Here is a 15,118-nt window from a genome sequence, read left to right as displayed (position 1 = left end):
AGTTCTCCATTACTGAGGTCGGGATCTGCTCATATGCTCGATGATCGGTCCTTTTCATACGCACGTGGTTGCTAGTGTTGGCGTACATGGACAGGCCGATAGCCGGACGCCAGTTTTTCATACATTTGATTAACCATTTCATTCATTTTTCTTCCTAGATATCTATACAAAGAAATCACCCTGTACTATAGCAATATCCCTGGGGCCAGAGAGAAGAGCATCTTCTGTCCTTCCCACGAGACGCAGGCCCTGGTCCTGAAACCGAACACCTTTCTGCATCTGTATTTAAGCTGCATCCCGGAAGGAGCCACACACAGCGGCCTGTAAGTGCCACGCTACAGTACACAGGAGGGGCGCACGTCCCAGCACCGTCTCTGGGCAATCTCCTGTAAAACATGGCAGTGGTTGGTTTCTAAGCATTACTAGAACTTAGTTTCAGGGACTTGTTAGCCATGTGCACTGGAGGCCTGTACCACTTCTTTCTAGACTCTCGGGCCAGTACCTTCCAGACTATAAGTCTGGCTTTACTATGCAGTAACCCCACCACAGTGGTGCAGAAGGCACAGTTGTCACCATCTATCTCTAGCCTTAACCCCTTTCTGCTATCAGACGGGATAGTATGTCCGATGGCAGTATCCCCTGCTTTGATGCAGGCTCCGGTGGTGAGCCCGCATCACAGCCGGAACATGTCAGCTGTTTTGTACAGCTGACATGTGCCCACAATAGCGGCAGGTGGAATCGCGATCCGCCCGCCGCTATTAACTAGTTAAATGCCGCTGTCAAACGCTGACAACGGCATTTAACAAGCGCTTTTGGCCATCGGGCTGGAAATGCTCACACCACTGACCCCCTTCATGTGATCGGGGGTCATCTGTGCGTTGGCATAACAACCAGAGGTCTCCTGAAGACCTCTATGGTTGTTGATGCCAGATTGCTGTGAGCGCCACCATGTGGTCGGCGCTCATAATAATGCTGTAATTCGGCTACATAGGAGCGATCTGAGCATCGCTCCTATGTGCTATGTGGCAGAGTCGACCAGCCTATGCCACATTCTAGCCTCCCATGGAGACCATTGAAGCATGGCAAAAGTAAAAAAAAAAAATATTTATATACTGTGTATGTGTATATATATATATATATATATATATATATATATATATATATATATATATATATATATATATATATAATGTTCAAATCACCCCCTTTCTCCCAATTCGAAATAAAATAATAAAAAAATCAAACCTACACATATTTGGTATCGCCGCTTTCAGAATCGCCCAATCTATCAACAAAAAAAGGATTAACCTGATTGCTAAATGGCGTAGCAAGAAAAAAAATTCCAAACTCCAGAATTCCGTTTTTTCTCCTTCGCCTCATTGGGGGACACAGACCGTGGATCTTATGCTGCTTGCCACTAGGAGGACACTAAGTGATACAAAGAAAGTCAGCTCCTCCCCTGCAGTAAACACCCTCCTGCTGGCTCTCAGCTAACCAGTTCTTGCTTAGTGTCTGTAGGAGGCACTTGGGTCTGTTTTCAGACCCCAACATTTTGTATTTTTATTTTCTGTAAATAGGGTCCGCTCTCCCCCGAACCATCAACAGGCAAGCACGGCGAGTTTACCTCCCCGTACCTTTCCTGCGACGACTGGGGCACACCTAATCTACGCTAGGGCGACGGTTCCTATACGTCCCGATCTCCCCCCTGTACGATGGCGAGCACATAGAGTATACCTCTTATGTGCATCTCCCGGGCACCTCCGCAATTAAGCCCTCACCTGTTGGCGTCATGTAGTCCCCACAGTAGCCGTAAGCCCCCTGCGGCAGGCACAGCCGTAAGTCCCCTGCGGCAGGCACATATGAAGGACAGAGACTCTCCATCCCCCGGCAAAGGGAGGATCGATTGAGCTTATTCCCTTGCAATAGCGGCTGCATCTTTGCTCGGTGGTGGTGAGTAGTTTCCTTCCTTACGCTGCCTGCGTGGAAGGTGCGGTCCTGGTCCCTGGGAGAGGTGCCGCTGGCCGGATGCCAGCGGCAATCATTCGGCGCTACGTCGCGGCCCGCCGACGCGCTCCACCAGCAGGCTCCATAAATTTAGTCCCCGGCTTTTTCAGACGGACTAGGCCGCAGTTGAAATCACCGCCAACCGCCGGAGCCCCGCCCAGCTCACTTCAGGGGCGACTGTTCCTTCACGGTCCCGATCTCCCCACACCAGCAGCAGGCGACCACATGGAGTGTCGCCTCCATGTATCCTCTCCTGGAGCCAGGCCTAATGCCGGACAACTGGCCCTGTCCACCCGGACTGAACTCCGTGGATGTACAGAGGCCCCTCTCTATGGCGTCCGAGCAGCTCCCACTGTCCCACCACTGTGAAAGCGGATGGCACAAGGAGGCAGACGGTTCCTCTCCACCTCCCTAACAAAGGGATGATGGATTGAGGTTTAAAGGGAACCTGTCACCTGAATTTGGCGGGACCGGTTTTGGGTCATATGGGCGGGGTTTTCGGGTGTTTGATTCACCCTTTCCTTACCCGCTGGCTGCATGCTGGCTGCAATATTGGATTGAAGTTCATTCTCTGTCCTCCGGAGTACACGCCTGCGCAAGGCAATATTGCCTTGCGCAGGCGTGTACTCCGGAAGGCAGAGAATGAACTTCAATCCAATATTGCGGCCAGCATGCAGCCAGCGGGTAAGGAAAGGGTGAATCAAACCCCGAAAACCCCGTCCATATGACCCAAAACCGGTCCCGCCAAATTGAGGTGACAGGTTCCCTTTAACTCTCTATCCCTGCACCGTCCACACTGCAATACCCGACATCTGCGGCGGCTCCATGCCGGGACGCGCACCGATGGTGAGTGGATCCTGTCAGCGATGGGCTGTGGCCCACCTCCCTGAGGTAACGCTCCGGCCGGCTACAAAAATTTAGTCCCCGGCTTCGGCCGATGTGTAGGCCGCACCCCGGAAGCGCACTATGGCGCCCTAAGGTGGCTCTGCCCGTTTTCCTGGCGCTTTTCGCCTGGCACGGAAGCGCTCAATTTTCTCGGCCACTGCAACACCCCTTACTTCTACGCTGGCGCTGGCTGCAGAAATTTAGGCCCCTGCTTGGGCCTATTCATGGAAGTCTCGAGGCTCTGCCCATGTCGTGCCTGTGGCCCCGCCCCCCGAATTGGCGCTTCTTGCTCTCTGCGAGATTTTATCTAAAGGCGCATGACCAGTATTCCCCGGTCTTAAAGGCACATGACCAGTATTCCTGGTCTTAAAGGCACATGACCAGTATTCCCTGGTCTTAAAGGCACATGACCAGTATTCCTGGTGTTAAAAGCACATGACCATTATTCTCTGGTCTTAAAGGCATGTGACCAGTATTCCCTGGTCTTAAAGGCACACAACCAGTATTCCCTGGTCTTACAGGCACATTACCAGTATTCCCTGGTCTTAAAGGCACACAACCAGTATTCCCTGGTCTTAAAGGGAACCTGTCACCACGTTTTTGGAAGATGGGATAAAAATAGCGTTAAATAGGGGCAGAGGTGGGCGTTACATTAGTGTGTTTGTTATGCGTTTATTACCCACCTAAGTTGCCGAAATACCTTTGCAAAGTCTCCGTTTTCGCCTGTCAATCAGGCTGGTCTGGTCAAAAGGGCGTCTTGTCTTCCCCCAGATTTTGCGTAGTTTTCCGTTGGTGGCCTAGTGTTGTGCGCATGCCCAAAGTCCTGAATCCCCTGCCAGGGGATTTAAAAGAGCGCGCTGTTCGTTTTCATTGGTGATCGGTGGGCGCGGCCATCTTCCTTTGGCCGCGCGTGCGCAGAAGCGGCGCTCTGCTGGCCGCGGCTTCAGGAAAATGGCCGCGGGATGCCGCGCGTGCGCAGATGGATATCGCGGCGGCCATTTTCCTGAAGCCGCGGCCAGCAGAGCGCCGCTTCTGCGCACGCGCGGCCAAAGGAAGATGGCCGCGCCCACCGATCACCAATGAAAACGAACAGCGCGCTCTTTTAAATCCCCTGGCAGAGGATTCGGGACCTTGGGCATGCGCACACCACTACGCCACCAACGGAAAACTACGCAAAATCTGGGGGAAGACAACGCCCTTTTGACCAGACCAGCCTGATTGACAGGCGAAAACAGAGACTTTGCAAAGGTATTTCGGCAACTTAGGTGGGTAATAAACGCATAACAAACACACTAATGTAATGCCCACCTCTGCCCCTATTTAACGCTATTTTTATCCCATCTTCCAAAAACGTGGTGACAGGTTCCCTTTAATGGCACATGACCAATCCGAAGCCGGTCATAAATGAGGAGCCCTCCGCCGCTGATCCCAGTTTATCCCAGTGTAATGTTCCGTCAGTGGACTTCGTCACTGCCGCAACCCATGGTTTTTCTGACCAAGAGATTGAATCCCTCCGTGATCCCTCTGTGGCTCGGAGTGCTCGCAGGACCGATATACATGGTCCCTCTCCTTCATGGGATCCGTCGGCTAGCAGGGGCCGCGAGTATTCTAGAAATGTACAGGCGTTTAGGAACATACAGGCATCTACAAAACGGAAGTTTTCATTTCATGATCTCTCTCCCAAGGATTTGCTGATAACAAGACTCTGAACACGGATCAGATACTGCCTTGGACCTGGACTTGCCAGAGCTTCAGTAAAGGATGAACTCGCCTATTTATATCATCCAATCTCTGTACATTGACGAGGACTCCGGTCGTGCTCTAGACTACACAGGGTCCCTCATAAGGAGACTAAACTCCCTCGTAGAGCATTTGCCATCCAGTCCGGATATGCGATTCACTGGACAGAAGCCTCTACATGGGATGCCATGCCTTGTCTGATTTTTAAGGGCGACGGGCCCTTTAAAGGTCACCGATCTCCCCACACCATCAACAGACGGGCACACAGTGTCGCCTCCAGGTATCCTCTTCTGCATCCAGGCCTAACGCCAGACAACCTGTCCTGTTCACCTGGAGACCTGAACTCTGTGGATGTACAGAGGCACCCTTTTCAGGCGTCTGAGCACCCCCCTCTGCATCACCACTATTTAAAAAAAGATGCAAGAAGGCAGATGATCCCTCTTAAGAGGATGGTGGATCGAGGGTTCCTAATTTTTAACTCTGCACCGTCAAAATAGCGGCGATGGCAAGAGACTATGACCTGCTGGATGCAGCCGCGCATTCTGCCACTTGGCAGATTAACCGGGTACAATCCCCTGTGGTTTACCTACCAGTATCCCTGCCCGATGTGTCATCAATTGAAAATGCCACGGTCTGTCAGATAGCAAATCTGGTTCGTTCCGTTTTGCGGCTTCGGGTCCAGCCCTCTACCCTCCCTAGCCGCCGCATGGATTGCTAGAGCAACGGTCTCCTGGCTGGAGACCTTAACTACTTTGATTCACACCAGTAACCCTTTCCTGAAGACAGTACAGCTGGTCAATCAAATCTTTTGAGCGGGAGACTAACAAAGGATCGTATGTTCCTACAGCCCCGACTAGCAGTGGGAGGGTTGTCCAGGACAGTGTAGATCTAAGGAGAAGTAGGACCGATCCTGGACCTCAAACTTCTAACAACCTTTCACAAGGTTCTTCTTCTTCGAATGGAGTTCCTCCGCTCAGCCATTACTTCAACAGAAAAGGGTGCAGTTTTTGGCATCCATCGACATTCGGGATGCTTACCCTCTTCAAAAATTCCTTCGCCTTTCCGTTGGTGAGCAGCATTTTCAACTCACGACCTTGTCTTCGGCCTTGCTACCGCACCCAGAGTGTTCACAAGGCTCATGGTGGCTGTCATGTTCCTCTTGCACCCTAGAGGCGTGGTCGTCCTGCCCTGTTTGGCCGACTGTCTAGCCGCCCTTGCAGGACTACGCTAAGTAGTTTATATCACTTGCGATACCCTCTCACCTGGGCTGGTGGCTAGACTTAGACAACTTCTCATTTTCAGCCCAGCAGATATCCTTTTTGAGGATGATCCGGTACTCTTCCAGAAGGATGGTAATTCTCCCTCCAGACAAGGTCATGGTCCTTCAACAGGGAGCTTGCGCACTTGATCACTCATCCTCTCATTTCATTCGATTTGCTGGGAGGGTTCTGAGGAAAAATGGTGACGACAATGGAAGCAATTTCCTTCGCTCTGCTCGTTTTCAGCAAGTCAAACAGACTTTCAGACGATAGTCTCTGAGCTCCTTCTTCATCCAGGGCCTTTCTCCCGGTTCAGTGGTTACTAGTAACTACCAATGCAGTCCTCTTCTCCCGATCATTGCTCTGGAGATCCGAACAGTAGTCCTACAGTAGGTCCACTGCCTTCTGGCGGGTCAACCCATCTGAATTCAATTGGACAATGCCACGGCTGTGCCATACATCAATCATCTAGCAGGTACCCACGTTCAGGCTCCATGGCCGAGGTACCTCACATTCTCTGATGGGCCGAGATCTATCACTCAGTGATCTCGGCAGTACATGTCCCAGGAGTATAACTCTGGGCGGCGAACATATTCAGCCGTCAGGGTTTCGCCTCAAGTGAGTGGGAACTTCACCCGGAAGTCTTCCATCAGACCTGCCTTCACTGGAGCTCTCCAGTTGTAGTTCGGATGGCATCCAGACTGATCGCCTGTGTACTCGAGTTCGTGGTTCAGCCTCGAGATCCAAGAGCCATCGCACTGCAAGCTCTGGTTCTTCCGTGGTACCAGTTTCCACAACTCCCCTTCCACTACTTCCGAAAGCTTGTCAGAAGCAGAAAGGGCCCCAGTGATCCTCAGAAATCCGCACTGACCACATCAGTTTTTTTGCTTGCGTAGCTGGTAGCTTTCCGCCTTTCTGCAACAAAACTGCAAGTAGGGACTTTCTCGCAGGAAGTTTTCACACGTAGTTCTTACCTATAGCATACCGTTAGATCATTGGGACCTTAATTGTCCTAGGAGTATTACAGTAGACTCCTTTTTTGATCCGGACAGAACTTACTATTAAGGAAGGTCGCCCCTTTTTTCTCTGCGATATCCTCATCCTGATGAGTCTTCGGTGCTAACGGGTCTTTTCAGACTTTTTTCCCTTATTTCCTTCAAGGCAAGATTGTCCTCAGGCCATCCCCGTCCCTTGTTACCAAGGTGGTATTGTACTACCACTGTTATGAGGGCATATTTCTTCCCTCATCTCTTTCGGCACCAGTCCACAAAATTGAATGAGTTCCCCATATTCCAGACAAAGCGAGTGCTCTGAGTAGGTACGTCTCAAGGACGGCATCCTTCCGAAGGTTGGACACTGTATCTTGGGTTTCCTGACGGTAAGAGGAAGGCTTCCTGACATTTACAGGAAGGGTTTAGCAGTCTTCATCGGCCATTTAGCCTGGTGTATTCTTTTCACCATCCAGGAGTCCTCCCTGTCTATCGTGGGTTCTAGGCACCAGGCGTCGACAAGAAATGCCTGCAAGCTTGCGGATTCGTCCAGTCCGCATGCATTCTTGAAGCACTATAATTCCCACACTTCCACAGATGGGAGTCTGGACAGGCGGACTCTGCAGGCTGCGGTGGCGCACTTGTACTTAGCGGTTACATCGGGCCTGATCTGATGTTGTCCCCACCCAGAGACTGCTTTGGTACGTCCCACGGTCTGTGTCCCCAATGAGGCAAAGGAGAAAGAGGGATTTTTGTGTACTCACCGTAAAATTCTTTTCTCCGAGCCAATCATTGGGGGACACAGCGCCCACCCTGGTATTAGCTTATGCTTGTTTTTTATAATCTGATATGCTATACTCTCATATATAATATGACATGCTGTAAGCTCATATGTTGTTACTGATCTACTGCTTTTACACCGAACTGGTTAGCTGAGAGCCAGCAGGAGGGTGTTTACTGCAGGGTAGGAGCTAACTTTCTTTGTATCACTTAGTGTCCTCCTAGTGGCAAGCAGCATAACACCCACGGTCTGTGTCCCCCAATGATTGGCTCGGAGAAAAGGATTTTACGGTGAGTACACAAAAATCCCTCTTTTTGTTGCCGCGACATTGCATTAAAACGCAATAACTTGTGATCAAAAGAACGTATCTGCACCAAAATGGTATCATTAAAAACGTCAGAATCGGCACACAAAAAATAAGCCTTCACCCAAACCAAGATCACGAAAAATGGAGACGCTACGGGAATCGGAAAATGGCCAATTTTTTTTTTTTTTTTTTTTAAGCAAAGTTTAGATTTTTTTTTTCACCACTTAGATAAAAAAGAACCTAGACATGTTTGGTGTCTATGAACTCGTAATGGCCTGGAGAATCATAATGGCAGGTCAGTTTTAGCATTTAGTAAAGCTAGCAAAAAAGCCAAACAAAAAACAAGTGTGGATTGCACTTTATTTGCAATTTCACCGCACTTGGAATTTTGTTTTCCATTTTCTAGTACAAGACATGGTAAAACCAATGATGTCGTTCAAAAGTACAACTTGTCCGGCAAAAAACAAGCCCTCACATGGCCATATTGATGGAAAAGTAAAAAGTTATTGCTCTATGAAGGAGGGGAGCGAAAAACGCAAAACCGAAAAAAGCTCCGGGTGTTAAAGTGCATGGTGGTGCCCGACTTTCCACAAAGTGTTTGGGAGGAGAGAAGGATTAGACATTTCATCAAGCCCAATAGTTTTTGATTTGGCTGAATTCTCCATTCAGTGTATGAACGCACAGCTGAGGCGAGTGTACATGTGCATGGATGGGTTGGAGGCCATTTTAACGTATTTTATAGATCGCTCTGGCAGTTTCTTCCGACCCCGGGTAACATTCAATGCATTGACCTAGTAGAAAAAGCCAAAAATGTGCAATAAATAGTGGACAAATCCACCATATCAGAGCTTACATTTATTTTGCTTGTACTGAACCCTCTTGTGATATTCTGCCTCCTAGATCTTTGGTCGGACAGACCAGTTTGCACCTGAGTATTCACGCTAAAGGCTCCCTGCTTCCAGTGTCCAGGTGTCTCCCCAGTGTTTTGGACGCATGCGTCTGCTGTATGTCCGCCACTGACAAGCTGCTGAAGTGGAGCGTGCTCGGGGTCCAGGGAGCGCCGCTTAGTCAGTTCATGGATCCTTTGTACATAACGAGCATCGTCACAGGTAAAGTGTGTGTGGATAGACACACTCCACAGAAGACCGACGCTGCACTTACACATCCATGTGTCGCCACACTGTACGCGGACCAGCCTCATCTCCCAACCAGAACTCATCAGCCTCCTAGACGTATGTTAGGCTGTCAAGTTCAGGTCAGGACGACCGCGCCGTGCTCAGATAGAATGTGTGATTCAAGCTTTATGTTTGATGGTGCCTGCATTTTACACCAAATCTAGGAACCTCAGAGCAGAAGAAAGAAGCTTTATCCAAGGCCGTAGTTGGTCGCCTGCAACCTCCCTTGGACTTGTCACTGTTTCCCCCCTACGCTGTGCATCGCATATACTTCTCTTCCAGCCCAGAAGTCAATTTCAAATCTGCTCCAGCCGTCCATCCTTCTCATAGCATCAACTGGACTAAGGGGGACAAGAATGTGGAGATTATAGATGCCAGCACCGGGCAAACCGTGGAAAGGTGAGTGCAACGCAGAATGGAGGTCTCTGGTAATCATAGGGTTTTCGTCAGAAGGCATCTGACCACCCGGACACCCGAAAGTACCGTATTTTTCGGACTATAAGACGCACTTTTTTTTTCCAAATTTGGGAGGAAAGTGTGGGTGCGTCTTCTAGTACGGATATAGCATGTGGGGAGGGGGGCAGCAGCGAGTGGGATCGCACTGTTATCCCACTTCAGGATGTCCCCGCTGCCCGGAATCAGCTGCTGGGGAAAGCACATGGCCCCGCTGATTAAGTGCAGTGAATATTTATTAGCTGCTCCCCGCCCACCGATCAGGTGAGCGGGGAGCAGCAAATGAATGCTGCACTTAAGCAGGGACACACAGTTTCCCCAGCACTGATTCCGGGGAGAATCTGTGTGTCCGGGGGAGGAGGAGGCAGCAGCAGGGGCCAGGAGATCGCTGCATACCTGCCTGTGCTGGACGTTGAGCTGTCTGGTGCACAGGGAGGACCTGTGTGATGTCAGAAGTGGGCGGGCTGGAGCATCACATGGCAGCTCAGAGCCCTCCCTCTTCTGACATCATCACAGGTCCTTCAGACTCCCACCTAGAATCTGCAGCTTCCTCTTATGTCCTGCGCTGTGGAAAGGCAACAACAACAGGGAGGGCTCTGTGTGTGTGCAGCCATGGGATGCTCCAGCTTTTACCTCACCACAGTGTGGCTGGCTGCCACAATTAAGAGGTCAGTCTTTACAAAACACAATAAAGCACTCTGCCACTCCTTTGGTGAACTATAACTCCCAGCATGTCATAGGATCTGCAGGACATGCTGGGAGTTATAGTTCTCCCATGGGATTTTAAAGCAGCACTCCAGTGTTATTTTGCAGTGCTGGAGTGGTGCTTTCACTATAAGCCCTGTGCACCCATTCTTAGGGCTCATTTCCACATGCGAGGCACACGTCCGTATCTCGCATGTGGAAACCAAGCTGTGGAGCCGGCACTCCAGAGCGGAGCGTGCGGCCGCATAGGAACACATGGAGCTGCACAGCTCCGCTCCAAAGTGCCGGCGCCAGAGCTTGGTTTCCACGTGCGAGATACGGACGTGTGCCTCGCATGTGGAAATGAGCCCTTATACTCACCCTCCAGCGTCTTCATATCGTACTTCACAGACACCACACTGGTCCCGCAGCTTCCAACATAATAACATACTATTATATATAATAACACCACATATAATAGTATGTTATTAAATATTTTACCACATTTTTTTTGCTTCAAATATTTTTTTCCCTATTTTCCACCTCTAAAACCTGGGTGCGCCTTATAGTCCGAAAAATACGGTATAAGAGAAGGGAGCCAAATAGAAGGTATGGACATTGTGAGCACCCAGGAAAGTGCTCATATCTTCTTTGAAAAGATCCCCCACATTATAATAAATACATAAGATATGATGGAAGATAAGAGAACTGCAGCTAATAGAGGGATGTTCGCAATTTACATCAATATGGGGAAACCCCTCGGTTGGTCAATCTGAAAATTTTGGCTGGCTTTCAGAGGTATAAGAAGAAGGGGGTGAGACGGGTAGGTCAGTTAGTTTCAGACTATGTGATTAAGGAATATACTGATAAAATAAACGAGTTTCTAAATATGGAAACAGGTATTGTATTTTTCGGACTATAAGACACACTTTTTTCCCCAAAAAAAGTTTTGGGGAAAATGGAGTGCATCTTATAGTCAGAATATACTTACAAATAGTGTGGTGGCAGCTGGAGTCGGGCGATTCTGTGGCGGTCCTGGTCCAACATTGCAGCCTTGCCAGGCTGGTGCGGCATGTCTCACAGAGGGCCGAAGAGGTCGAAAATGGCGGACACGATGCGCAAAAAAACGTTACATGTAACTTTTTTTTTGTGCCGACGGTCCACCAAAACACGACGCAACCGTCGCACGACGATTGCGATGTGTGGCCATACGTCGCTAATGTTAGTCTATAGGGAAAAAATGCATCCTGCAGGCAACTTTGCAAGATGCGTTTTTTCTCCTAAACGACGCATTGCGACGTATTCAAAACGACGCTAGTGTGAAAGTAGCCTTATTCAAGCACGTTTGCTCATCACTGGTACCATTCATAAATTTGAACAACTATGGGCTTCATGGATTGAAGAATCAGGGCTAGCGCCTAGCGAATTAATGAGACCCAGATTAGGTTTGATTTAATAAAGAAGACTTTTGGGTATTGGACCCATATGTACATTAGGTGCAATAGAAATATATAGATTGGAATGACATCCAAAGAGAAATGTTTTCACTCTCTTATCAGTAAGGTGACGATTGTTTTTGTGTTCTTGTCTCTCCCCTTTCCCTTCTACAGGTGCTTCTCACAAAATTAGAATATCGTCAAAAAGTTGATTTATTTCAGTTCTTCAATACAAAAAGTGAAACCCATACATTATATAGAGTAATTACAGACAGAGTGATCTATTTCATGTGTTTATTTCTGTTAATGTTGATGATTATGGCTTACAGCCAATGAAAACCCAAAAGTCATTATCTCAGTAAATTAGAATACTTTATAACACCAGCTTGAAAAATTATTTTAAAATCTGAAATGTTGGCCTACTGAAATGTATGTTCCGTAAATGAACTCAATACTTGGTCGGGCTCCTTTTTTATCAATTACTGCATCAATGCAGTGTGACATGGAGGCGATCAGCCTGTGGCACTGCTGAGGTGTTATGGAAGCCCAGGTTGCTTTGATAGCAGCCTTCAGCTCGTCTGCATTGTTGGGTCTGCGGTCTGATCTTCCTCTTGACAATACTCCATAGATTCTCTATGGGGTTAAGGTCAGGTGAGTTTGCTGCCAATCAAGCGCAGTGATACTGCTGTTTGTACACCAGGTATTGGTACTTTTGGCAGTGTGGACAGGGGCCAAGTCCTGCTGGAGAATGACATTTCCATCTCCATAAAGCTTGTCGGCAGAGGGAAGCATGAAGTGCTCTAAAATGTCCTGGTAGATGGCTGCACTGACTTTGGTCTTGATAAAACACAGTGGACCTACACCAGCAGATGACATGGCTCCCCAAACCATCACTGATTGTGGAGACTTCACACTAGAACTTCAGTAGCTTGGATTGTGGCCTCTCCACTCTTCCTCCAGACTCTGGGATCTTGATTTCCAAATGAAATGCAACATTTACTTTCATCTGAAAACACCTTGGACCACTGACAACAGTCCAGTTCTTTTTCTCCTTGGCCCAGGTAAGACGCTTCTCGCGTTGTCTATTGGTCATGAGTGGCTGACACAAGGAATGCGACACTTGTAGCCCATGTCCTGGACACGTCTGTGTGTGGTGGATCTTGAAGCAAAGACTCCAGCAGCAGTCCACTCCTTGTGAATCTCCACCACATTTCTGAATGGCCTTTTCTTAACAATCCTTTCAAGGCTGAGGTTATCCCGGTTGCTTGCGCACCTTTTTCTACCACACTTTTTCTTTCCACTCAACTTACCATTAATATGCTTGGATACAGCACTCTGTGAACAGCCAGCTTCTTTAGCAATGACCTTTTGTGGCTTCCCCTCCTTGTGGAGTGTGTCAGTGACTGCCTTCTGGACATCTGTCAAGTCAGCAGTCTACCCCATGATTGTGGAGCTACTGAAACAGACTAAGGGACCTTTATAAACACTTAAGAAGCCTTTACAGGTGTTTTTGTTAATTATTCTAATTTTCTGAGATAATGACTTTTGGGTTTTCATTGGCTGTAAGCCATAATCATCAACATTAACAGAAGTAAACATGTGAAATAGATCACTCTCTAATGACTTTTTATAATGAGTTTCACTTTTTGAAGAACTGGGCGCCGGACATTGTTATATAGGAATATAACATGTCTGATTGTCCAAACTACTCTGTTAAACCAGCAGTCTGGTCCAAAAAATGCCATTTATCTGCAGGTAAATAGTGTTAAAATGCTGCCCAGCCGCCTTACTGAAAGTGCGGCTACTAGGAGGAAATTAACTTCCTGGGAGACACCAGCTGTCAGTAATACTGACATACTGACGATACTGTGAGTGGTTGCTGTAATCGCTCCCCGCCGTTGTCACTAATGATGCACACCAGTATTTTATTTTCCCTCTTATCATATTGACAGTCATTTCAGCCTGCCGCCTTCTTCTGGGAGCCGACTTTGTAAAGCAGCCATGCTTGTGTACTACATGAATGTCCAGCGATTACTGGGGAAAGCGCAGATTCAGGACAGCTATCTCTATGCTAAGGTAAGCAAGGCTTGTGGTCTGTAGTCTTCCTGCACATTTTGTAAGAACGGCTCCCTTATTTAATAGGACGTCCATGCTGGATAATTTTGAAGGAGGCCGCTTCTGTAAAGGGGCCTGTCATAAAACGTGGCAATGCTACCTACTCACGATCTTGCATTATGTATGAGAGGTTTTCTGTGAACATAGAAATTCAGATTCTTCAGGTCTCCACTGTGTCAGTATTCCATTTCTGATTTATGGTGATGCCATCTAGTGGGCAGTTATTGAATTGCACAGAATAGCCACAATCACTTAAAGGGAACCTGTCACCCCCCCCCCAGGCGTTTGAAACTAAAAGGGCCACCTTGTGCAGCAGTAATGCTGCATTCTGACAAGGTGGCTCTTTTAGTTATTGGTGCTGTAACTGCAGAAATAATCCGTTTTGTAATTTGTCCCAAATACCTTCCTTCAGTCCTGGAGGCAGGCCTTTCCCCCCCTGCTGCGGCCGCCCTGCCTGTGAATCCCCGCTCCGCAGTGTCTTCTGATTTATTCTCACATTGCGGGGCTGGGATTCACAGGCAGGGCGGCCGCACAGGCGCAGTCAGCTCACTGCGCCTGCCCAAGGCAGGAGAAAAGGGCGCAGGCGCCGGCTCATTTCAAAACAGCGCTGAGGAGGCGGCGCCAAGAAGACTTGAGTGACGGCTGTGTGGCGTCTGCAGCAGGGGGGGAAAGGCCTGCCTCCAGGACTGAAGAAAGGTATTTGGGACAAATTACAAAACGGATTATTTCTGCAGTTAACGCACCAATAGCTAAAAGAGCCACCTTGTCAGAATGCAGCATTACTGCTGCAGAAGGTGGGTTTTTTAGTTTCAAACGCCGGGGGGGGGAGGGGGGTGACAGGTTCCCTTTAAAGAGGTTTCCTATTTGACCACAGGTGATTCCGCATGTGTTCATTGAACAGAGCAGAATCATCGCGCCCAATACATTGTACGGGTGATATTTATCTTGCGGAGACTGAGCGTCTCTGAAAGATAAATTGACATGCTGCAGTCTGGAAAAATGCGCCGCATGTCCGTGTCCGCATGGCATGCATAGTGGAGATGGCATTTCTTCAAATCCCGTCTACTATGCTGTAACATCTGGCCGCTGCGGGTTGGACGTCCAACCCGCAGCGTTTACTGACAGTGGGAACATACCCATATATATGATCAAAATCACCTGTGTGTAGCAGAAATGCTCAATTGCTATGAGGGCCGACCACCTGGCGGCGCTCATTGCAACCTGGCTATGACAACCATAGAGGTCTGCTGGAGATCTCTGGTTGTCATGCCGACCCATCAGTGACCCGCG

The 15,118-nt window shown here is 48.7% G+C and overlaps 1 protein-coding gene across 1 annotated transcript in view; it reads left to right on the top strand.

The window, feature by feature from the left end:
- LOC143806012 (adenosine deaminase domain-containing protein 2-like) overlaps positions 1-15,118 on the top strand; it is a 64,388-nt gene that overhangs the window by 34,397 nt on the left and 14,873 nt on the right. The window contains exons 5-8 of the mRNA XM_077285898.1: positions 159-323; positions 8,866-9,074; positions 9,305-9,539; positions 13,666-13,789. Of these exons, the coding sequence (XP_077142013.1) occupies positions 159-323; positions 8,866-9,074; positions 9,305-9,539; positions 13,666-13,789 (733 nt within the window). The remainder of the gene's footprint in view (positions 1-158; positions 324-8,865; positions 9,075-9,304; positions 9,540-13,665; positions 13,790-15,118) is intronic.

Source organism: Ranitomeya variabilis, chromosome 2 (genome assembly GCF_051348905.1).
Source record: "Ranitomeya variabilis isolate aRanVar5 chromosome 2, aRanVar5.hap1, whole genome shotgun sequence".
In the NCBI taxonomy this organism is placed as follows: Eukaryota; Metazoa; Chordata; class Amphibia; order Anura; family Dendrobatidae; genus Ranitomeya; species Ranitomeya variabilis.
The sequence above is the reverse complement of the archived record's forward strand: the minus strand, read 5'-3'. Positions and strand labels throughout refer to the sequence as shown.